General features: G+C 44.1%; 1 protein-coding gene and 1 long non-coding RNA gene across 8 annotated transcripts in view; one reads left to right on the top strand and one right to left on the bottom strand.

Moving 5' to 3' along the window:
- Positions 1–14,930, bottom strand: part of SLX4 (SLX4 structure-specific endonuclease subunit) — a 32,230-nt gene extending 17,300 nt beyond the window's left edge. For 2 of the 7 annotated variants that reach the window (XM_040575056.1, XM_040575060.1), the window contains exons 1-6: positions 8,969–14,662; positions 6,463–7,222; positions 5,114–5,377; positions 4,126–4,291; positions 2,181–2,396; positions 950–1,164 (exon numbers count right to left, since the gene is read on the bottom strand). In XM_040575056.1, the coding sequence (XP_040430990.1) occupies positions 950–1,164; positions 2,181–2,396; positions 4,126–4,291; positions 5,114–5,377; positions 6,463–6,832 (1,231 nt within the window). In that variant the 5' untranslated portion in view covers positions 6,833–7,222; positions 8,969–14,662. Of the gene's footprint in view, positions 1–949; positions 1,165–2,180; positions 2,397–4,125; positions 4,292–5,113; positions 5,378–6,462; positions 7,223–8,941; positions 14,663–14,796 lie in introns of those variants that run through there. The other 5 variants (XM_040575055.1, XM_040575054.1, XM_040575059.1 and 2 more) reach the window with 5 other exon arrangements.
- Positions 14,931–15,083: 153 nt separating this feature from the next.
- LOC121078756 lies at positions 15,084–23,240 on the top strand. Its single transcript, XR_005824724.1, has 3 exons — positions 15,084–15,193; positions 15,858–15,945; positions 22,494–23,240. It is a non-coding gene; the product is annotated as an uncharacterized LOC121078756 (long non-coding RNA).
- The last annotated feature ends 2 nt before the right edge of the window (positions 23,241–23,242 follow it).

The raw sequence follows: 23,242 nt of genomic DNA, 5'->3' as shown, positions 1-23,242 counted from the left end.
TCATATTGCCCCTGTTGGAGAAATTAACTCCAGAAAAGACTGATTCCTGCTTGCACTGCTCTGCTGTCTGTTGGAAGATGTCACATCTCTACAAAAAGTGACTATTGTGGAAGCAACTGCTATTTACGTAGTCTACCTCCTAGACCCACAGAACAGCGCCTATAGGTTTTGACTAGATCCTGGTGCTTCAGAAAAAAGAGAGAAGGGAAAAAAAAAAAAAAAACAACTATGAAGGACTCTTTTGTGTCCTGGTCACTGATGATAACGAATCACAGCCCACACGACCACTGCACAGCTATTATTTGGCAATCCTGTATCTTACTAGATTTGTCTTACTAACACCCGACCCCTAATCCAACTGGCAGGAGGAGACCTAAGCAGGGTTGTGAAGAGTAAAGTCCCCCCTCTATACAGCATGCAACACTCTCCACTGGCAGTTATCTTCCAGTCTAAACCCTTTTTGCACACGGAAATGGTAAAACACATGCTCAATGGCATGTAATATATGCAGGTCCACTCTAGAAAGAAAACAGAGACAAAAGAGACAAGGCTGAAAAAGCTGCATTGATCCAGGCTGCAGCAGGATGAGTAAGAAAAAATCTACTGCAAGAGAAATAACTATGATCTTTTCGTGTAATTTCTTTTCAGTTTCACAGCTTACAAAAAACAACAGCTCATCTAAAGAATATTTTACAGTTTCAAAACAACCAATCAGTGGAAAAAAAGCATCAGATTCATAAGGGATTTCACTAAAAACCATGGACATGCCACAACCTTTCTTGACTGTATGTGGATTTTGCATATTGCTAAGCTCTGACAGCTTAAATAAAACAGAAACTGGGCTGTCTTCCGTCCTGTACCCAACAGGAAAGTTCAAGTGCAGAGCAGGCTAAGTTACATTACTTCTCCAATAACACAGCCTTTGACACTAACTCACTTTAACACATACCTGATCCTGGCTTCCATTTGATTGGCAAAGCAGCCACTGGTTTCACGTTTGTAACTGATTTTGCCTGTTCCTGCTTTTCCTGCTCCAACAGGGAGCGTGACATTGCCATAGCAACCAGCAAATCTTCATCCTTAGTTTCCATTTTGGCCCTCTTCTGCTTGTTCTTTGAGTCCTCTTTGGAGGAGCCTTTTCGCTTTGACCTGCTTGGTTGATTGCTGAAATACAAGAATGCAGCAGGAAGCCCAAGTTATTGTGACTGGATCAGAGACAAGAAACACTGAGCATTCCAGAGAAGCTGCTCTGCTTCCACAGAGAGATTCCCATATCCGGGATAATGAGAAGCTATTTGCGGTGCCTTCTTCCCCAGCAGAGAGCAAAAGATTCCTTAGCACCCATGGAATTTAGAGCAATTTTGAGAAAATCTTATTTTGAAAAGGTAAGAACACAAGACCACAACAGTGACACAAGTTGTGTGTGTTTTTTAAACATCTGTGATCTCTATCCTAAATGCTTTAAAAATGCGTATCAAAGGGGAAGAAAATAAAGTTGAAGCAGGGCAAAAACAAGATCGCCAAAAAATGCTCTCCCAGTCTCTGTTTCCTTAGTGTACAGGCGACAGCCCCTTCTCAGCACAAAGGGACTTACGAGCCCTCCTACAAATTCAGTCAGGCACAACTTGCTGTACTCTGAAGATTCTGCTCAAATCCAAGACAACAGATGCAGCTCTGCACCTAGCACGTTTCAAAACATCAGGTCTGCTTCCTCCTTGGCTCGAGGTGTGAAGCGCATACATCCACTACAGCCACGAGCTGAATAGCTGAGCCATTGGCAAGACAGATGCTCGGGAGAGACTGCATACACTCGCACTACGTGTTCTGCTTAATAAGCTCAAACACACCGTTCAGCTTTACCGCGTAATTGCCTCACGGAGCACATATATTTCTGACAAAACAGCGTAAAGTTATTTACTCTCCATTTTGCTCCTGCCTGATGATTTTTAAAGTCATCCACTACCTGACCACTTCTGAAGGAAAACGACGTATTTTGTTCCAGCTAACTGCCACACTCTCCTCTCGTGGTACTGGGTCATGGCTCTGCTTGACGTTCTTTGGACTTGGGGGCCCCCAGCATGCGAGTCTGCCTTGCTTCTACAGTTCTTTCCCAGGAACGCAGGGTCAAGTTCTCTCAGGACACAGACAGTAATCAGCATATTTTATTTTCACCAGCTTACCTGGGAAACTGTAGAGGTGCATCACCAAGTGTGGACACCTGCAACTGCACTGCCTGAAGAAGCATCTTAGGGGGAACATCCATCTCGACAGCACAGCGCTTCAAGTGACTGACTCGGCTCTGGGGGGTTTGGAATTGCTTCCCACAGATGGGACATTCAGGGACCAGTGGTTTGCTGGAGGATGACATCTGCGCATCTTCCATCTCATCCAGACACCTGTGAGACGATGGCAAAGCTTTAAGGCTATCCATGCTAAGATTTAAGCCTTACTAAAGAAAAGGAAGCACAACCATCTCTGATATCTGCAACAGGCAAAGAAACATCCCCTGAAGAAATAAGTATTATGTACCCACTGCTGTGATGGATATGACATGTAACAGATACACAGAATTACAGCCTCACAGGCATATTAACAACATGTTGCTTAGAAGCAAGTACAAGTAATTAACTTCTTTAATCTCTCTGTGTCCATCACCTAATCCCTCTTTCTGCATTGATTGTAACATTCCAGATAATTTCTAAACCACCATTAAAAACAGAATCATGCTACCAGAGAAATAGTAGGTCTTCCTCACCCGGAACATGAGTATTTCTTGTCCTTCTTAGTGCTTTTGTAGGCATGACGAAGTGCAGTGTTGAGAATGCAAGCCATTTTCAAGTCAGATATCTCACTTGACAAGGACAGTGTTTTGTGTCACAGAAAGTAGAGTACTTAGAGTGCAGGATAACGAACTTCTAATAATTTCTGGTATGCCAAGACTGTTCAAAAGTCTTAAAGGTTCTTTTTCTGCCCTCTCCAAAGAGATACACAGTGTCTGTTTTCTTTACAAAGCATGTTATAAAAAGCCCTCCCTGATTAGGGAATGACACACAGAACCGACACAGGTAGAGCTGTGTAAGAGAACATTCATCTGACGTACTAACACTGGTGATTACAAGTTTGCCAGTGCATCTATCCACCTGCAGCTTTACATCTCATGATGAAGACTGCTATCAAAAAATCCACTGCCACTATAACCCTGTAGTCTCATCCTATGATTACATGTTTAACAGTTCAGAAAACAGACTTAATTTCCAAAAAGCATTTCTGATACACTGTCGCTGATTTACACTGTCTGTCCTCTCAACCAGCAATAAGTATCCGAAGACAGAAACAGCAGTAACACCTCCAAAACTGCAGCTGCAGACAGTCCAAAAGAAGGCAAGTCACTCAATAGCAAGATGTATGACTGGACAAACCAAATCATTCCGAAGTCCCTTAAAGTGCCTTAATGAAGCACGCACAACTGTTCAAATGTGTTGTTTTTGATTCTTTCTCAATAGAGAAGCACACAATTTACAAAGAGCTATCTGCATATAATATACTAACAGTACTTGATATTTACCACTAAGGAAACTGTTCAGTTAAGGGCATTGATATCAATGTAGTTGCACACCATTCTGACAAAAGAGAAGGCAGGGATGCCTTCCCTTAGCCTCTCCACTCTCACCGCCAAGCGTTGTAACACAACTTAGTCATCTTTCTGAACAGCATCACTTTTCCCTCTGCAAGCAACTCGGGTATGCAGTGACATAGTGACATTCTAGCTGTCCTTATACAAACAACTTTTAGCTAAACAGAGCAAACATTACCTTGCTGGCTGAAATTGGCAGATCTGCAATAGTGGGTCCTCATTAATTTTGCTAGCCACTTTACAATCACGGCCCCTCTGCAGCACCACTGATGAAAGCAGCATTGGCTTTAACATGTTCGTGCAGAAGCCCTGCTGCGCGACACAATCAGCCTCTGCTTTGAGATCAAATGAACTTGCTAATTCAGGCCATAAAAGTCAATGTCACCACATAGACTCCCCTGCTACCGGGTTCTAGAACGGCTAAGCTGACCTAACAGTCTGAGGTTAATGGGGAGAGGATGCAGAAAGGACGAATCAAGCTGGCCCTTCACCTGTTAACGTGCTGCTCTCGCCGTGTTGAGTTCATGGCTGAGAGATCCTTTTGGCAGATCTGACAAAAGAACAAGCCTGCATCCTCCAGGGCTTCCTCTTTGGTTTCCTGCTGAAGAGCCAAAGCCAGAGCACCATCATGCTGCATGGATGGAAGATCATGGATATCTGGCAAAGAAGGGAGAGTTAGCTAAGACAGAGAAATAAGAATCCTGTATGGAAGCTGTGGAGCTGTTATTTTTGTCATTATTAAACTAGACACACAAAAGTCAACTGCAATCTTCCTCTTGCATCTTTACACCTGATCTCTCATAAAGTAGTGTACAACATGCACTCCTTAAACAACACAAAACTGCACTACCCAGGGAGCAGTAGGTGGTGATTTATTCATAGTACATCACACGTCAGAGCCAAAGGGGGGAATGCTTTGGCTAAAGCTGCTAGGGAGAATGCGGGATCTTATACATAACGTACTAAACACAGCAGATTTTGTGTCGATGTAGAACAAACAGGGTCTTGACCTAAAAAAGAATGAAGGCAGAGTAAAATTTTTGTCAATTCAGTTCATCTGCATAGAACACATTACCTTTGTGGAAATCTTGGAAATCTTCCAAGGATGGGGTCAATCTATGAGTCATATTTACCTAACAGCTACCTAACACCGTCCCAAGGGAAGGATGACAAGGTTGACTGATCCTGTCACAATCTCAACCTGTTTCCAAGAAGTCAACTATCCCTCCAGAATCATGTTCTCCAGAACATGAGATTAAATCAGCCTCAGAGAAGGGCTGGGAGAAAAGAACAGATTGTCCTTTAACAATTGAGAAAGCAAGTTTACTCAGTGATCTGGAGTGATTTATTCTGTGCTGCACACTGAGCCACTAGGCTAGCTGGGAACAAAGCCCAAGAATCTGCACTGCTTTTCATGCAACCATTCTAACCAGCCCACAGCACTTTCTGCACGTACAAGAGCTAACGGGAGAAACGTACCATTCTCTGGTGAGTTCTGCTCCTGGCTTTCATCAGGAAAATCCCCGCTGGCTACAGACTTTGGCAAGCTATCGTCTGTGCTGTGTTTTAGCTGCTCAGGTGCCACTCTCTTGAACTGCTGCATTCTCTCCACTACCAGCTCTGCTACCCGTGCCTTTGGTCCTGTGAGCGGCGGTATCTTTGAGGTGGGTGAAGAGCAGGCCCCTGGCTGTGTAGCAGGATGGAAGGATAATGTAGTCTGGGAAGAGCCATTCAGAGCATTTACTAGAAGGGAAGAAAACACCAGAGCTTTACCAGTCAGTATTAAACAAGTAGCTGAGCTGCCCCAAGAGCTGGGGGGAAGCCTCCCCCCAGCAGCAGCCTAAGCCAGGCTCAGCTTTGCAACACTTAGTCTTAAAAAGAGACCTGAACAATGTGCTTGGCTATTACATGACTTTATACTTGATATCTACAGTAACAGTATCACACTTCTGTGCTACAGTGCAGTTTAAATACCTCTGTATCCCTTTTAGAGGAAGGACTATTAAGGAAGACCTCACCTGAAGATCACTAGGGAGGGCAACAAGCAGTGCAGCCCTATAGCCCCCCTCTTCTGTCCCGTGCTTCCTGCTGTTCTTCACTCTGATCTCCAAACCCTAACTGACTCAAACTTTCAGGGTCTGAGATGAGGAACCAGGAGTCCCGAAGAGAGGTGGTAAGAAGCAGCAGGCAGAAGTAATGCCAGACTGACACCTCAGCATACCCCTGCTCTGCTTTGAGGTGTCCTGTGGATACAGGCAGCACGCGAGATCGGACCAAAGAGCTCGCTAGCCCAGTGTCTTGTCTCAGTGCAGTCAGCAACAGACACTTAAGAAAGGCTATCAGGACAGGCCATGTACAAAGTAATCCCTCCTGGTTGACCTTATTTATCAGTTTAAGTTCCTGTACTGGTGACTGCATTCTGGCCATCATGTTCAGTAACTGCTGAAGGACCAATCCTTTATGAATTAATTCATGCCTTTCTTAACTCATTTGTATTTTTAACCTTGACAACATCCAGAGGCAATTTATTTCTCAATGTAACAATGCACTGAGTGAAAAGGCACCTCGATACATTCCAGACTTACTTCTAGATGATTTGAGGGTGTTTTTCTAAGTTCTGCTATTGTACAAATCACTGAATAATGACTACCTAACGCTTCGCTTTTTGCTAAGGCTTCATCTTACTAAAGAACATCATCTGCCTGCCTCTAGTGCAGAACACGCTGCTAGGTTAAAACCCTAGATAAGCCTAAGTAGCTAAGTGTAGATGGAAACACGAGATGCTTCAATTAGCCTATCTTCTGTCTGAAAGACTTCAGTTCACTCACCTGTCAGAGTCCTCTGGCTACAGTCACTGGCTGCTGTACTCAGCTGGCTGGCAGGGAAGGGGCTTATCTTTCCATCCCCTTGCTCAGTCTCACCACTACTACAGGCCACAGCGTCACTGTCTTCTTTGTGCATCAAAGCTTGTTCCTTAGGACCCAAATCTTGAGTCAAGTTTGTTTTCTTTGCTGCTGGAAAGAGGTGATGGTTTTGGCTCGTGGCAGCAGCTTTGCCTCTTCTTAATTTGCTTCTTGCAACAGTGCTCTTTGACCTTTTCTGGGCCTTCTTTGCTGCCTCAGCATCCCCAGATTTTTTCTTCGCTCTACCCAAAAGATTTGCCCACAACTCTTTAAAATCATTGTCCTGTTCATCCATTGGCCTGCAGGTGCCAGTAACACGGTGGCCTAATGCCACTGCATGGATTGGAGGACAGGGGAAGATACCAGAATCAGCTCAGGTTTGCATCCTCCACAACCTGTGACTTTCACCAAGTCCTTTCCACCCCCTCAGAGATCTCCATTCTCCAGACTTCAATGGTCAACACAGCGGGCACTTCTCCGCTGTCCCGACAGTTCATTCTTCCACACTTAATTCGCAGCCATTTCGTAGAGCATATTCTTTCTTCAAGCACCCTACGTGCTTTCACACGTAATGCATTGACAAGCTGGTTCTTCTGAGCTCTCTAGACCATACGGTAAGCACTACAGTTTGTGCAGACCATGCACAGGATGTGCTAGGGGCTTCAAAAAGACACTTACTGAAGCCCTGAAATAAAGAAATAAAAAGGTGGTTATGTAGGATGGTATATGCAGATGCAGTATGGGAAAGGGATGGGGTAGAACCCTGAAGGAGAAGACAATTTGTATAAAACAATAAGATTAGAAGAAGCACATACTGACTCAAAACACTCTCGCTATATTTGTACTACAGACAAGCACAAGCTACCTTAGGAGAGAAGAGGAAAACTTTCAAAATAGGTATCTGACACTTGGTTGGCTTTTGGCCTGGGGCTCAGGATCTGACATTGTCCATTTTTTAAGTGCATTCATACTTACATTTATATAGCACAAGACCAAGAAATGCAGCAAAGGAGAAAAAAAAATCCTTCAGATCAAGAAGCTATTCTGGAGGTGCTGTGACAGAGCACCTTTAAGGAGGATAGCACAACCTCATTTTGACAAGTAAATAAAGGGAATTTCTTACATTCAGAAGGGTTTTTGGGACGAGTCAGAACAACTCTATCAAGGATGTTCATCCCTTCACTCTTCTTACATCCACAGCCTGCTCACATTCAGGATTAGTTCTCCTAACTAATACTGAATTCCTCCTACTAGTATTCAGTAAACCATGGCAGTGACCATGTTTCACAAACTGCTGTCAAATACACCAGGTAAACAGACTAAAAAACGATATTTTAAAATTAGTTTCTTAGTCTTTTTCAGCTACAGTAAGAATAGCCACACTAGCTAGGGATTACTTGGAACAGCACTAGGGACAATATCCAGATGGAAATGTCATCAGACCCCAGGCAACACTAAAACTAGATCTCTATTCTTAGACTTTTTGATTGTCCTCTTCTTCCTAGTCCTAAGTTCACTATGGTTCTGGCTATTTTACCAGAGGTTTTCTATTGCTCCCCAAACCTATTTCTTTCAAGCCTAAAACAGAGTGTTTCACTTGGAATGGCAGCGACTGCGGTTCAGTTTCTCCAGTAAAGCTCTGGGCACCGAAAGACTCGAGAAGCAGGAAAAACACATGTGAGATTGTTTTCTCAAATGGTTTGGCTGCAGACAGGCAAGGCTAAGGAATGCTGGTTACACACTTTCATGGGTCAGCCTTTCCTATAAGCAATTACAGATGTTAATGGATTTATTTATTTTAAACTCAGCCTCCCAAACCAGCAGAGGATTTTGCCGTGAATCTTGGAGTCATTTCCTGTTAGAGAGAAACTGAAGTTTTATGTAGCCAGTTCATAAATTTAATTTTCCTGGACAGAATCTTGGTGTAGTTATCGCTGTAAATTGACCATTTTCTTCTAAGTAGGAGACAGCATGTGGAGAAAAACAGAATCTCACATCCTCCATGGCTACAGATACTTCTCACAAACACATCTGTACTGTCGTATTACTTACAGTCAGTTCCTGATGTTAAATTTTGAAACAGATCTGCACTTTTGTTTGCACTCAATGGCCAGTACCCCAGGTAGACCAAGTCAGACATACAAACAATGCAAAACTAATGAAGAGTTTATCTGTCTTGCTCTTTCCTTTCAAGACCTGTATTTACAGGTTCCTACAGCTCAGTATTTCTGATGCTGCTGTTACTGGTGTACCTAACAGCCAGCTTTGGCACCAGTTCATAGAGCTGGAGAAGTAATAGCTTTCAAAACAATTTCTTTCAGTATAGTATTCAATTCATTTTGGAAGGTTTTAGGACTCTACAAATCACACAACCTGGTCAAATGAAATAAACAGCGGCACTTACCTATCCACTTAGATACTAAATCCATACCTGGTTGTGGCCTTCAGGTAAATGTGGATCATTACAACAGTACAAAACGAGACCAGTAAGAATGAAAGATGGAACCTGGAAAATGAAAGGAAAAGGTGAAATTTAGTTGCACTGATTGCTCTTTTTTATCAAGTTCTAAGGTGCAGGGGGAGGGAGCTGGGAACAGCACATGCTCCAGTGGTGCCAAGTTCTGCTGCTTCCATTGACCTGTGTTCTTAAACATGTAGGTGACTTGCACACATCGCCCAGCACTGTGCCCCCCACAGCCAGCAGCACTGCACGCTTCTGCAGAAAAAGCCCAGAAGGCAGACTGGGCCAGAAGCTGGGTAAGGCACTGAGGAACCCGGTCCAGCCCCACAGCCAGCTCTGCTTTGAGCAGTGGTTCAGGCTAAAGACTTCCCAAGGCCAGTCCCAGACCAAGTCACCCATCCTGCGACCCTTCAGTCTGCCCTCGCCTTTCTCATTTGGGGCTCATTTTGTTTCCCAGTAACTTTCTTGAAACCAGAACCTCAACATTTCATTCTTAAAAAAATCCACCGGTGTTTCCTATTGTAAGCCTCTAGCCATACCACGCTGCCACCTTTCTGACCCTGCTGTTTTTAGGGTCACAGGCAACTACTGAATGGAGTTCCCTGGTTTAACTGAAAATACCAAGAGAAAGTACACTATTTCATCACTTCTCACTTCGCTTCCTTTTTACTTCCTTGACTGTCCTTTGTTGAGGCAAGGAGCACAGAAGCTCCGGATCTACTCTTTTTGGGCCCCTGAATATTTTATTAAATTATATGTATCCCGTCCTCCAGTGTTTATTCTCTAAAATAAGAATCCCTGTGTTTAATCTTTGCCCAGAGAAGCCCTCCTGGTCCCTAACCATCTCCATCAGCACTCCTCGAACCTCCTTCGCTCTCCCCTTTTTCAGGGTGCTCTGAGCAGTACTGCCATCAGCAGTCTGCTGACTCTCCCAGTGGAGATGTTACACGCTGTTCACACTTCTTCCTCAGCCAAGGCCTTGCTGATCCTATCATCTCCTTTGCCTTTCTCTGAAAGTGCCTGCTTGCTGAGCAAAGGTTTCACCTGCACAGAGATGCCCCGAGCCCTTTCAGTCTCTGGTACCATTAAGGTGCCCCGTAGGATTTCTCTCTTTCTTCACCTCTGCGCCCCACGGGTTCAGAACGAGCCCCCGGATGCTCTTTGTGACCCCTCCGCCAGTTTCCTCTCTCAGATCATCAAAATAATTCTTTACCTCTTTCCACTTTTCAAAGGATTTCTGAGTAAGCTGTGTTAATTTGTTCTTTATTTCCTAATTTGTTGCCATCAAACCACTCCATCAGACTTCTGAGGGGCAGCCTCCTGGAGAGACCTGGCTCCCATGCTGGTAAGATGCTATCAGGTTAAAAATGGATGATGACAGACATCTGCAAAGAATTCAGTGATCATTTCAACCAGTTTAATAGGTACATATTAAACACTTACAGGCTTGTAATTACTTAGTTCAGTAACATAAGCCTTCCAGGAAAATAAGAAAATAGGTAAAATATCTGCTATCCTCCCAACATCCGGAGCAGCTTCTCTTTTGACAACTGAAAGCACATTTCTACTAGCAATTCAACCACTTGAAATATCTCTTCTGAACTCCTGAATATACATCTGGGCCTGTTTACTTACTGCTTTTAATCTGTGCACTTGCTCCAGGAACAATTCTGCCACTTCAGTCTCTGAGAATACGTTACGGCTAGAAAGAGCGGATCAGCGCTGTCTGGGCCTGACCAGCAGTCCCATCCCATACCTGCTCCCCTCCTGGCCCCCAGGGCTGCCTCACCACATTTCCTCCTCAGTGACCATCCCTGCAGCTGGTCACTAACCGAAACCCTGATACTGCATGCCGTTGTGTTGGCACTGGACGTTTCGTCGCCCCCCTTGCCCTTCTCCTTTTCTGAAATCTGCAGGAGGAAGATGTGGAGGCTGGTAGCCAAACTTTCAATCAAGCCAGTCCAAATACTGCACAGGGAAAGAATTTCTCTCGTGTTTGCTCTGGAAACCACACCAGAAGAAGGCCCCTAGGGATTTTTCCTGACCAAAGCCTGTAACAAACAATCTTCCTACAGGTTCCCAACACTTCCCATTCCTGATGGAGAAGAGCATGTGCACAGTGCGATTTTCAAAATTTCTCTGTCTTTAAAGACTCTACACTGGACCCTGCACCAGCCAACACCTTTATCGCACAGGGTACCTTCCAAAGACACAACGCGAGAACCGTACAGGGCAGGTTCTCTTTGCTTGCGGCAGGGCAGATATATTAACGCTGAGGACAGCAGATCTCGGTCAGCGAGGAGAAAACACATAAGTGCAGAATAGGAATTCAAAGCCGGGTACTAACCCTCCTGTCCTGGCCTCTGTCAGCTTTTCTGTGCCAGAAAAGGGTAATAAAACCAGATGTGGAAATACAGGAGATGAGAAATGAATTCAAGTCTATGTAGGCAAGAAAATGATAGCTAGGCAATCACAATCAGACTCTAACAAGCAATCTTAGCAATGACCAGTAACAATGTCTACCTGACAATACCACTTATAATACCTTATATCCCGTCAGGGTACCATGCTCACATTTCTTTTAGAGACTATACCTCCCCCTGCTAGTACCTTGTACATATGGTAATGTATTTTATGTCCAATAAAAGCTTTATCACATTCTAGGCATAAATTTTAAATCACTACTTACATGACAAAACGCCTCTCTACCTTTCAAACGCAGTAGAAACTGACCTTAGTTTACAAAGCGCTTCACCAAAATAGGAAATTTTTACTTTCTACCTCCTCTGGAAGGATAAAGGGGAAGTGACCATAAAAATAAAAAGTAACGGTTGCTCAGGTGCAAATGCTCGTCGCTTGTATGCAAACACAGCAGCATACAAATAAGAAATATATGCAGCTGGTGTTTCAAAAATGCTTATTTGATGTGACTGAAAGCAACAGGAAAATTATTAATTTAAACAGAAACATACAACTGAGAATTAAGGACTGAATAAAAACATTTCACTGGAGGCCCCAAAAATCAATAAAGAGAACAATACTTACTGAGAAGTAATTTATTTTTCAGCGAAGGAGAGAAGTAATCACAGTAATAATAAAAATAAATACGTTAAGATAACATCACAGTAAGAAAATTGGATAGCACTGAACATAAACAAGGAACTGTAGTGAAATGGAGATAAAATTACGTAAGATTAATTTTCTGGTCACAAAAGTTAAGGACTTTTAAAAAGAATCTTTGGTGTACATCAAAAACAAGAACAAAGACCTACCAAGGCCACTGGGTGGTTAGAAAACAACCTGTAGAACTGTCAATACTAACTGAAAATATGCAGAACTAAATCTCTACATAAATGTCTATGAGAAAACACACACACATATTATATTCTACAGAATATCCTATGGTCCTGTGACCTGTCCCACAATGCTGATGAACGGAACCTATCCCAACTAATCCAAAGCGTGTTCAGTAGCAGCTATTGAAGATATTTCTGCCAACAGATTCAGATCATTTGCAAGCAGAGTTACAGAAAAACGGGCTAACAGCTCTCTAGGCTGCTAACTGATTTTTCACAAGGACAATTAGGGAAGTAAACACCCATCTTTCAGACTGAGATCAACACCAGGCCGTTAAAGAAATGGCTTATATGGGAATTGATGACTAAAGATGGATAATAAAATTAATGCCAATCAACACAATCTTATGAAAACCAAGATCTCCTATGTTAAGCTAATACCTTTTTAATGAGGCCTCTGTGTGCTAACAGAGGTGTAATTCTTTTGTAAACCATTAAGGAAGTACCAAGGGACAAAATGATTAATTAAAATAATTCAAAATCAATACAACACACATTTAAAATGATGAAAACATAGCTAGCTAGGTTTCAAAATGCAACTACAAATAGCAGTTCATTGGGAGCATGTTTCTGCTACTGTCCCACAGAGATTCGCTCGCGTTTTTCTATTATTTAGGCTTAGGAAATGAATTTGGAGAGACATACAGCACCAATGATCAATGTCTCATGCTGCGGAGAAGGGAACCGTGAGATGCTGCTGATGACAGACAGCGGCAGAAAGAGGCAGGTACTTGGCAAACGAGCACAGACCTCAGCACAAAGTCACTGCTTCGGGACAGGGCCGCATGTACAGGACAGGTACGGCTGTCTGGGAAGCAAGGAGTCCGGAGAGGTGTCGCCGCCAGGGCAGGTCCCTACAGGACCACACTGACACCCACGCTGTAGCAGCAAAAAGGCCGCGCTTCCTCTATATGTGGTACCACCGACAGCGAAATCGCTGCATGAACCTACAGCCGGTTCACTGCAAACAGGGTGCAGCACCTGCACGTCACACAGCACTGGTGGCACGCAGCTTAGGGAAGGTGCTCCTTCAAACCACCTTTCCAGTGCGAAGCAAAAAGCCTCAACCTAGCCCATCGTTCTTCCAAGCCGGCCACAAAGTTACCTTGTCCCAGGTGCCCAATGCCACCGGACACTGGTAATTTTGACCATTTCAGATCATCTCATAGTTTTGTAGATAAAGAAGGGAGCAATCACAGTTACGGATGTTTGTGGCAAGAAAATCAACTGAATGATTAATGAGGAAGTGAATATAATGAGAAATAGTAACATTTTAATGTTAAACATTCAAGCCATTTCTTTTCAAGAGGACAATGTTATTCTAAAAGGCATAAGATATTTGGGGGATGTTCACTTCATACAATGCAAGTCCTACAGATACCATTTTCTCCCATAAAGCGTATCTTCTGATTTTAGCTTATCATCACAAAAGCCAACTACAAAGTGAAGCTTAACACAGTATCTTGGTGTCCCCATGTTTTCCAAAATCCTAACAAGCTTGCTTTAAAAAGGTTACCACACTCATCGTGGATTCCTGCAGGTGACCTAATCACGTACTTTCTACACTAACATTTCATTAATTTGTAACAATGAATAATTTGCCTTCTTCACAGTTAACATCACATACAGGAGCTGCAGTGAGGTAGATAACGTACTACTTTGTGAGTACGTTGCTTGATGATGTTTTCACGCTACCATCTCTGTTCTCCGTATTCCAGAGTCTAATACAAACAGGCTCGGTTTGGTGTCCCAAAAACGCATTTTAAAATTTATTTTTCTTAAAATATCTTCTCCTTTTATTAAGCTCGGTCCCAGACCTCGTCAATATCCTAATATGTCGTTAGCTATAGACCTGATGGGAGCGTTCAGGGAAACCCCGGCATGATACCAGCGATGTTGGGGATCTATTATAATTATTTATAAACGCGTGCCTCCCGCAGCCACAGCGCGAGGCAGCTCACAGACACCACGCCGGTCCCTCCGTGCGTGGCTTTCCAAAATATTATTTCTAGCAACTGCCCAAGTGCCTCGCATGCAAGCGAGGACCCCGGAGCTCAGCCTGAGCTTCACCGGCACGTAACGAACAGCTTAATTCTGTGACTCTGTACCGAACGCTTTAATTCTGTGACTCCGTATCAGTTTAATTCTGTGACTCTGTACCGAACGCTTTAATTCTGTGACTCTGTACCAAACGGTTTAATCCTGTGACTCCGTATCAGTTTAATTCTGTGACTGTACCAACACAGCAACCGCAGCTCCCCGTCAGCGGCCCCTACCCAGCCCCAGCGCCGCCATTTCGCGGCCCCCACCGCCCCCCTGCCCGGCCCCGCCCCCCGCTGACGTCACACCCCGGCCCCCCTCCCGCTCGGCACCGCCACCGCGCGGCGCCGGCGTCATGACGTCACGCCGCGCCGCTTCCCGCCACCCGGCCCCGCCGCCGACCTCTCCGCCGCGCCGCGGGCTGCCGCCGCTCCCGCCGCCCCGCCGCCCCCGCGGGGAGCCCCCCGCCGCAGCTCAGCGCATGCGCGGGGCGCCAACCGGCTCCCTCGCCCCGCACCGGACGGCGATGCGCATGCGCGCGGCAGCAGCCGGCGGCACTCGCGCACGCGCGGACGGCGGCGGCCGCACCCTCCCTGCGCGTGCGCGCGGGCTTCCCGCCACCGGTTGCCATGGTGACGCCCCCTGAGGCGGGCCCGGGCCCGGGCCCAGCCCCGGCCCCGGCCCCGGCCCCGGCCCCGGGCAGCCCTGAGGCGGCCGCCGGGGGCGGACGAGCGCTGGGGAAGCGGCGGCGGGCCCGGCCCCCGCCCGGGGCTCTGGTGGCGACAGCTGGGAAGAGCTGGTCTTAGAAAAGCAGTAGCAAAGCACACACACTTCTTGTTAATTTTTTAAAAAAATAAGTGGAATTTATAGAAATATAAAATAAATATAGCTAAGGAGCACATACGTCACACCTGCCCCTGACCACCATGGAACTATGATTAAAAGTCACATCCCTGTCCTGACATGGAAAACCTACCAGAGCTGCAACTAAAAGCCCACTAAAATTGTAAAGTCTGTTGTAAGAAAATTGTAAAGTCTGTCGTAAGTGGAACGCTTTGGGGTTTTAATAAACTTGCCCCAAGGAAGTTTCAAGGTGAGCAGTTACATAGCTCGAGCTTTTACAGAGCTGATCTCTCCCAGCATTGCCATTTTATTTTGTCCTTTTTACAAGGTGGGGGCAGAACAGGAAAATGGATGCCATTTCTTCATTACAGTCAGCTTAAGCCCTGACATCTCACACTAACGTGGAGTTGCAATCAGTAATTATTTCCTCCAAATGAACAATTTATTGTGGCTAGAGGACTGCAAATACTAAAAGCACCAGAGAGAAGGTGTGTGTGTATCCTCACAGTGGCTTTGCCTTTTGAATGCATATTTTGTGTTGAAGTCAGGATTTTATTCCTCAAAATGTGGTATGGGTGTGGTAAGAACCCAAATCACTCCTTGGTAACCCTTCTTAACAGGCCAAGAGGCAGAGGGAGGTTTAGTGGCAACAGAAAGCACTGTGGCTGACTGTCAACTACATTACTATCAGTTTTCTCCAAAAACAAGGTAAGCATTTTACTAAAGAAATACAAAGCACTACTAATTGTGATCAATGTGCTATCCCCTTTACACATAACTTTTTTCCCCCCGTAATTACATCTTAATCTCTAATTTAGCATAACCAAAAGAAATGGATACCGTCATAGCATTGCTTGGTTGGAAATCTTATAACAACAACAACAAAAACCTACAACTTTTAACACAGAAAAAGCTACTGAGGCACCATGCTTTTTCACTTCCCACAAAGCAATTAAATTTTTAAGCTGTGCTAAATTCAAGCAATACTAGCTAGAAGACCTCACGTTTTAAGCAAAGAATTGGTGCCTTTGATTATTTTGGCAAGACAGATCAGAGTATTTTATGCAGTGACTCTCCCCAGGAGGTGCAACGTGTCCATGCCAGTATGAGAGAACCCAAAACCGATATGAAGAAATCCTTTGGTTTGTGTCTTTCAACACTTCGGCTAGTTTATTCAAGTTCTCTCTGAAGTTACTACACTTTATGGGAATTAGGAGCACTCTTAAGAAAACCCTGCAAGAACTTGCAAGCAAATATTGCACAAACACAGTGAAGAATACTCTGGTTATGATGTACTGAGACACCATGTAGGTTCCACAAGAACTAAGCCGAGTCGCAGTAATATTCATGGCACAATACCATAAATGCAAAAGCACCAAATATTTAAAAGAATAAACCAAACTAAGTACCAGAGAAGCAGGAAACTTGATTTAGGGAAGAGAGCTCCATTATCCCAAGCAACCTGAGCTTTGCCTCCATGTCCCTCACTGGTGTTCTTCCAAGAGGTGAGGCAAGGCAGGGACCAAGCAGGTGAGGCAAACCCAACAAGCAGCCCACGTAAAACCTCAGCCCTCCCCAAGCCCTAGCTCACAGTCCCATCCTCGCAGCTACAGCACAGCACTGCTGGCACCGAACCCAAGGTAGGAGACTTGGAGGGGCATCTCTGCAGGCTGCAAACCCCATCACATGCTTGTGGACAGGGAAACTTCAAAGCGATGCTGAGCACAGCAAACACACACATCTTCAGCCAGACCAGCCTCTGCATCACAGCTGCCAGGCAACGCTGCAGCCTCAGTCTCTTCTACTGCATTTCACATAGACAAATGCAATTTTCTGTTCTAAAAGTGCTGAGGCACCAAAGAAAAGGGCACCTTGGGAATGTGAAACACAGAACATGTGCAAGCACCTGCTTTTTCACCACTTGAATCTTTTAAAGCTTCCTGTGTTCAGTGCAAGGAGCACAAATCCTCTCAGCCTTGCTGATGTTCATAAATGCATCTTTTTAAAGTCTATATTGAAAAGAACCAAGTGAATTGTGGTATTACTAATACAGACCCACACAAAAGCACAAGCATTTAATAGTATGAACCAGCTACCAAACTGATATCTATTTCACAGAGCATTTCAAGGCCTGCAACTATTCCTAAGGCAACAAGGACATAGTTGCTGCAGCAAGCTCTGTTCACTATTGCACCAAACATCATTTAGAAGATGCAGCCAGTCAGAGGGAACCAAAGCAGCTCTCCCAAAATCAGGCAGCTGATCAGAGACACTATGATTCTCTGTGTGGACCTACTGGACTTTTGCTAGCAATGTTTTAATAATTCACTTTTTCTCCCAACCAGGGCACTGGTCTGTACCACAGGTGACCAGATGACCACTTCCCAGGCAGGGAGAGCTGGCTGTTCTGCCTCGATGCAGGGAGGTGGAAGAGAACAGTTTTCTGCAGAACTTCAGCCAGAAAGAGATGGCTAAAAAGCGGTTGGAGCAATGACACGGGATGGGGAGGATGTTCTGGGCTGGTGGGGACTCAAAAACCAAAGAGGCAATGAAAGCACAGTATGGCAGAAGCAAAGCTACTTTGATAGACATGCCTAAAGCACATGCATAGGGCCACAGTGCTTTAAACTCTAGTATGAAAACCTTGGCTTGATTTAATATGTGCTTTGGTACTCTCCCGTGAATTACAACCCTGTAGATGCACGCAGAGCCCCGAAATAGGGACACTTCTGATACAGGTTGCAAAAGACAGGATATTTACTATCACTCGTTGGTGCCGAGTTTCTCTGCAGAAAACTACTATTATGGAACTTGTGGGCACTGTTGTCAGTTCTAAAATATTTTTAAAAGTAACTGCTTGAAGTTATCATGCAGTTGTATTTACAGTAAACATGTAAACCTGTGCATCTATATTTATGCATACACATGTTACAGATTATATATGTGTATGTACCTTTACCCCCACATTCAGCATTTCTCAAAATGTGTTTCCCTTTGCTATCTGCTGAGTCTGACAGGCAAACGCACAGATCTGTGTTAAGGCTTGTAATGCTGGTGGCTTTTTGGCAGCTTCAGATGAACTTTTTAAAGCTTTCAGTACAAGTTGGTTCAATCTAGGTCAACAGTGATCAGAGAAATAGCCAAGAGGCCCAATTCCAATGGCAGTAGGGGAAGGACTGAGTAAAGTTTACTTTTTGCATTAAAGTTATTACATTAATCTGTCCTTCATGGAATCTCATGGACTTGGGCCATGCTCATCAACAAAGCTCACCACAATACTCAGTGCACAATACTGAGTCTTTTGAAAGGGCAAAGTAAGCAGCAGTATAGCACTTACCTCCAGAGCAGTTATTTTTTGCAGTTATTAAGTGTCAATTTTGGGATGGTGCATGCCTCCATACCAATCTCTTCTTTTAAGCCTGCTCAAAATATGCACATTTCCATTTGGTAAATCACCCAGCACCAATTAGAGTGTGCACTTCAAATTGACTTGTTATTAACCAAAATTTGTCTGGTTCTCCTGAAAAGTAAAATCAAATAAAATTTCCAAGGAGAATCACTAACATTCAGTAAGGGGACTGGGGTTTAAACTCATGCTAAGAATCTCTAAAAACATCAATAAGACACCATCAAACAACAACAACAAAATCCTAATGTTTTGATTTCTTGAGGCATATTGCAAGACAACTTAGAACACTTATTCTTCAAAATATCTGCTAAATCACTTTAGACAGAAAAAGTCCAGCAATTGAGATACATTAGCAAAACAACGCTCAAGTTGAATCTCCCTCTGCTTCTAGACATAGCACTGACTTTCCAAGTTTCTAAGAGTTTAATTTGGGACAATTCCATTAAGGCTTTACTTAGTGATTTACTTTTGGAATAGGTTTTATCCCCAATTACCCCTCATTTACTTGGGCTGCAAAAGAGGAAGAACCAAATTTTGTTTGGCTTCATGGTCTGCTTCCTTGTTAACTGCTATTACCTGACCCCAAATCCCTTGCAAATAACGTCCTGACATTTGGAGTAAAGTTGCACGGATATGTTTAATGGGCAATTCATTATGATATCTTTTGCCATATAGATTTAAAAAGAGGAGGGAAACGCTGCTTCTTTCACCAATTTTTCATCCTTTCTGCTGTATGTAAATAGATTAATGGCAACGAGACAATCATGAGTCCTTACAAGTTTTAAGTACTTACAGAAGCCTGTGGTCCCTGCACTCCTGCCAACCATTCCATTTGGACCGGGACCGATGGCATTTTTTTTTTCCCTTACCCATTCCCACCTGTTCACAGTCCAGACTGCTTCCAGGAGCAGTGTATGTGAATGAGCTTGTGACTCGAGAAAAATTTCCTGCTAGAAGGTGCTCCAGCTCTGACAGCAGGAGAAAGCACCGAGGAACATCCTCTTGTCATGGATGAGAATGGGAAAATGACAGCAGAAAATTAATGGCAGAAAAACTGCCCTCATGGCTTGGACTGTGTTACACCCACAGTATCGGTCACAAAGTGCTTTAGAGAAGATGGAGGTTAAGGGTAAACAGGGAGGGTAAAGGAGAAACAAAATGATTCTGAGAGCAGGGGGAGAACAAATGACTATGTCTGGAAGAAAAACTTCCTGCTGAGGAGAGGAAAGGAAGAATTGTGTTCAGCCTGCTCCAGGACAGCTAGGTGAGTTGTTCTGAGTGTAGAAAGACAGCAAGACAGAACAGCAGGGTCATTTTAGCATACCATCCTCTTCTTCCTGAGCAACAGAGGCAACAACCGTCTGGAAAGAACAGGGTAATTCCAGTAAGCAGCCAAGCTCCCAGGTCTTCTCTGAAACCCCAGGAATTTTTGAACCTGGGGTCTACTGAGAAAGCGTATGATCTCACCAGATAAGGTTTGGGCAGACCCAGAACTGCCCTGGGAAGAATTTTCAAATGAACAGGGTATTGGGCAGGATGCTCTGAAGGCTCCCACTGCATTTATGTTGTCTCATCCAAACCCAGGAGGTACCTGTCTTTATGCCTTTGGATCTGGGAGATTTGTTTCACGTTGTGCTGGGATTCTTGCATCCCTAATTCAGATCGATTGTGTTTCTTAGGGAAATTTGTTCAAACTATGTAGATCTTATTTGTACAATAAGGATATTTCTGAATTACTTCACAATGAAAGTGGGAGGATTAATTAATAATTGTAAGACACTACAGAAGTGCTAAACATTATTAATGGCTCCCAAGTTTTCTTCTTTTGGAAACAGTGGCCATTTCTTCCCATAATGTTTTAAACAGTTGCTGCTCAAGGAGCTTAGATTGCAGATTCCTGGCCTGTGGTTTGTCCATAAATCATAGACCTGGAGCCTGCCCAAGACACTCTCGATAGTCTCAGCAGGAAGTCTGGACAAGAGCAAACTCTGTTCTCAATCTGGCCCAGTGAACTCCTTTATGGGCCGGTCCAGTTTCAAGGTCCTGAGCCAGACGTGAGAGGGATCCTGTCCAAGTTTAAAAGCACGAGGTCTCGGGAATGTCCTTTCAAACTGGATTTCGCTGCCTATAAATATTTTCCATCTTCTGCCCTGGAGGGTATAGGTTTGACTCAGCTGAAGAGACTGGGCAGAGCAGCAGAGAAGGCCACGCTGTTTATCACCAGAAGTCTGTCAGCACATAAAGCTTAACTTGTAGAAAAAAATACCAAAAGAACCCAATCCACAGTCAAAGCCACTTCTGAACGAAACAATGGACAGGCAGCAGTTTAACAAAGTCCCAGCAGAAATCAAAGAACATAGATAAATTTTCTGTACATAGCGGGGTTCAGCATTGTTTACAGCCAGGAACTCAAATAAGCTCCATGAGGTTGTTCCAGTTTGGAGATCCCATATTCCATCCCATGGGGAAGTCTGGGGGAGCAAATGCAGAAGCATGGGACAACCAGCCTGTGCTGATGGCTTTCGAGCACAATTCTAACGTGTTGCGCACTCCTGGAACTCATGTTTTGCCTCAACATGCTCGAAAAATTAGGGATCTCTACTCTCACTTCAGGAAGAGCAAAGACTGGATGGAAACTGGTTAGCAATACAGTGCTTTGAGATGAGTAACTTAGGACCTAAGTGGAGAAGGTGGGAGCTGGAAAAGCACAACTCAACCACCACAAACAGCACTGAAGTTCTGATGCAAGATCCATACAAGCCTTCTCTTCTTGCACAGCATGTTTTGACATTGTGTAGAAAATGAAAAACCTTATCTGTCATGTTTGAAACGACTCATCCTTTACACTGCTCTTTTACCAAAAAGCCTCTGCTGCGTTCCATGCAAAGGCCCTTTCAGAGCCAGTCATCTACAGACTAGCTCTCAAGCAACTTGCCTGTATTCCTATCAGCATGTCAGTTTGTGTTCATCAGCACGATGCCTCTACATCTCTCTTCTCCACTAGGATCATTGTTAGCCATGTATAAAAACTTCATACACCAGTAATCTCTGCAGGTCTTGAGTAAAAGGGAAAGCCAAGACTAAGAGGTGAGGACCTACAGATGCTTCTGGTGCATAGAAATGTGAAACTTAAGACAAAGCACCAGAAAAAGCAGCACGATCAAGTAAGTAAGATTTGGGTCAAAGCACCCTCCTGATCCTGCTGCTACCACTCCTTCCTGCATACAGAACCCCAGGACTATCACCACTTTTCAGCATGTTTGATGGGCACAGTCACAAAGGATTAGTTTACACTCCAATAACAGAAATTTTGTTTGATCGTTTAGTCATAAATCTGTCATGGCAAAAAATCAACACCTCAAGGGCTGCTGGGATTCCCTGAGGACTCTCAGGACTGGAGAGTTTAAAGACAGCTCAGATGCTTCATGACCGTCTTGGAGTAAGCATGCTCTGCTCCTGACTGCATCAGATTTTATAAGCTAACATTCAGCTCAGGCACTCTATCAACAGATGCTATTTTTAGCCACTTTATCAGTGAGCACCAGGTAACCAGCCTGCGGGCTGATGCACTCACCTGCAGTACATTAGCCAGAGAAAACCAAAGGTTTTCATTCTTCACTGTTCATGAAACACGCTGCATTGCAAAGGTCTAGCTATGTAGCCACACCTTATTGCTCCTTTCATGTGCCCTACAAAGTTCTGATGCAAATGAATAATACCTAGTACTCTTTTCTGTGTATTTACACTGATTTTGATGGCAAAGGATCTTACATCTACTTGGAAGAGAAGAATATTGTCTAGTCTACAAAACATATAGCTGAACTTCACGTGTGTTGTCTACTTCCAGGAGTAAAGCCTTGTGTGTTTACCTGTGCCGCCTTTGCTGCTGGCTTCCAATCTTTGAGTATGGACAATTTAAGGGTATTTATTGCACAATCAAGGAACTCCAGCATATCAAAAGGCAAGATGCCATCTAGGTCTTACCAGGAACTGAGTCAAGACCTGCAGCCTCCAGCTGAGCTATACAGCTACCAGGGATGTAGAAGGTGGCTCCGTGTTCTCAATGCCCCTTACACTGTCACATAAATTCCTCTTCTGCATGTGCATAAAAATGGAATTTCAGGCAATGTTAATAAAACCTCTAAAATGACACCTCATGCAGCAAACCCTTTTCATTCCTCTTTGCACAGCCAGGTTTCCTTTTTCTTACTGAGCTCATGGTGTTCAGGGAAAGAGCTGAACGTTATCCTGTCCAGCACAGCGCCCCAACATTTAACCAAATCCAGTTTCAGAATCTTAATCTGGCAATTTAAGGATAAGGTAAACAAATACCACAGCTGCCTCACAGCACCAACTGAGAAAAGAAAAGAATTCTTGTAAACCAGTTTGCATGGTGTAAACCTGATGCACAGAGGTAAATCTCACATGGTATTTTCTGTTACAAGCATCTCTTCTGTTGAACAGCTATTGCTCCTCAGAAAATATTCAAAGGGCTAAACTCCATTTTCAAGGACAAGGCTAACAGAATTCAAGGGTGGAGATTCTCCTGTTTTCCTTCCACACTCTGCTACAACCTACTGTTTTCACAGCCCTCTC

This window comes from Cygnus olor, chromosome 15, assembly GCF_009769625.2.
Source record: "Cygnus olor isolate bCygOlo1 chromosome 15, bCygOlo1.pri.v2, whole genome shotgun sequence".
In the NCBI taxonomy this organism is placed as follows: domain Eukaryota; kingdom Metazoa; phylum Chordata; class Aves; order Anseriformes; family Anatidae; genus Cygnus; species Cygnus olor.
The sequence above is the reverse complement of the archived record's forward strand: the minus strand, read 5'-3'. Positions and strand labels throughout refer to the sequence as shown.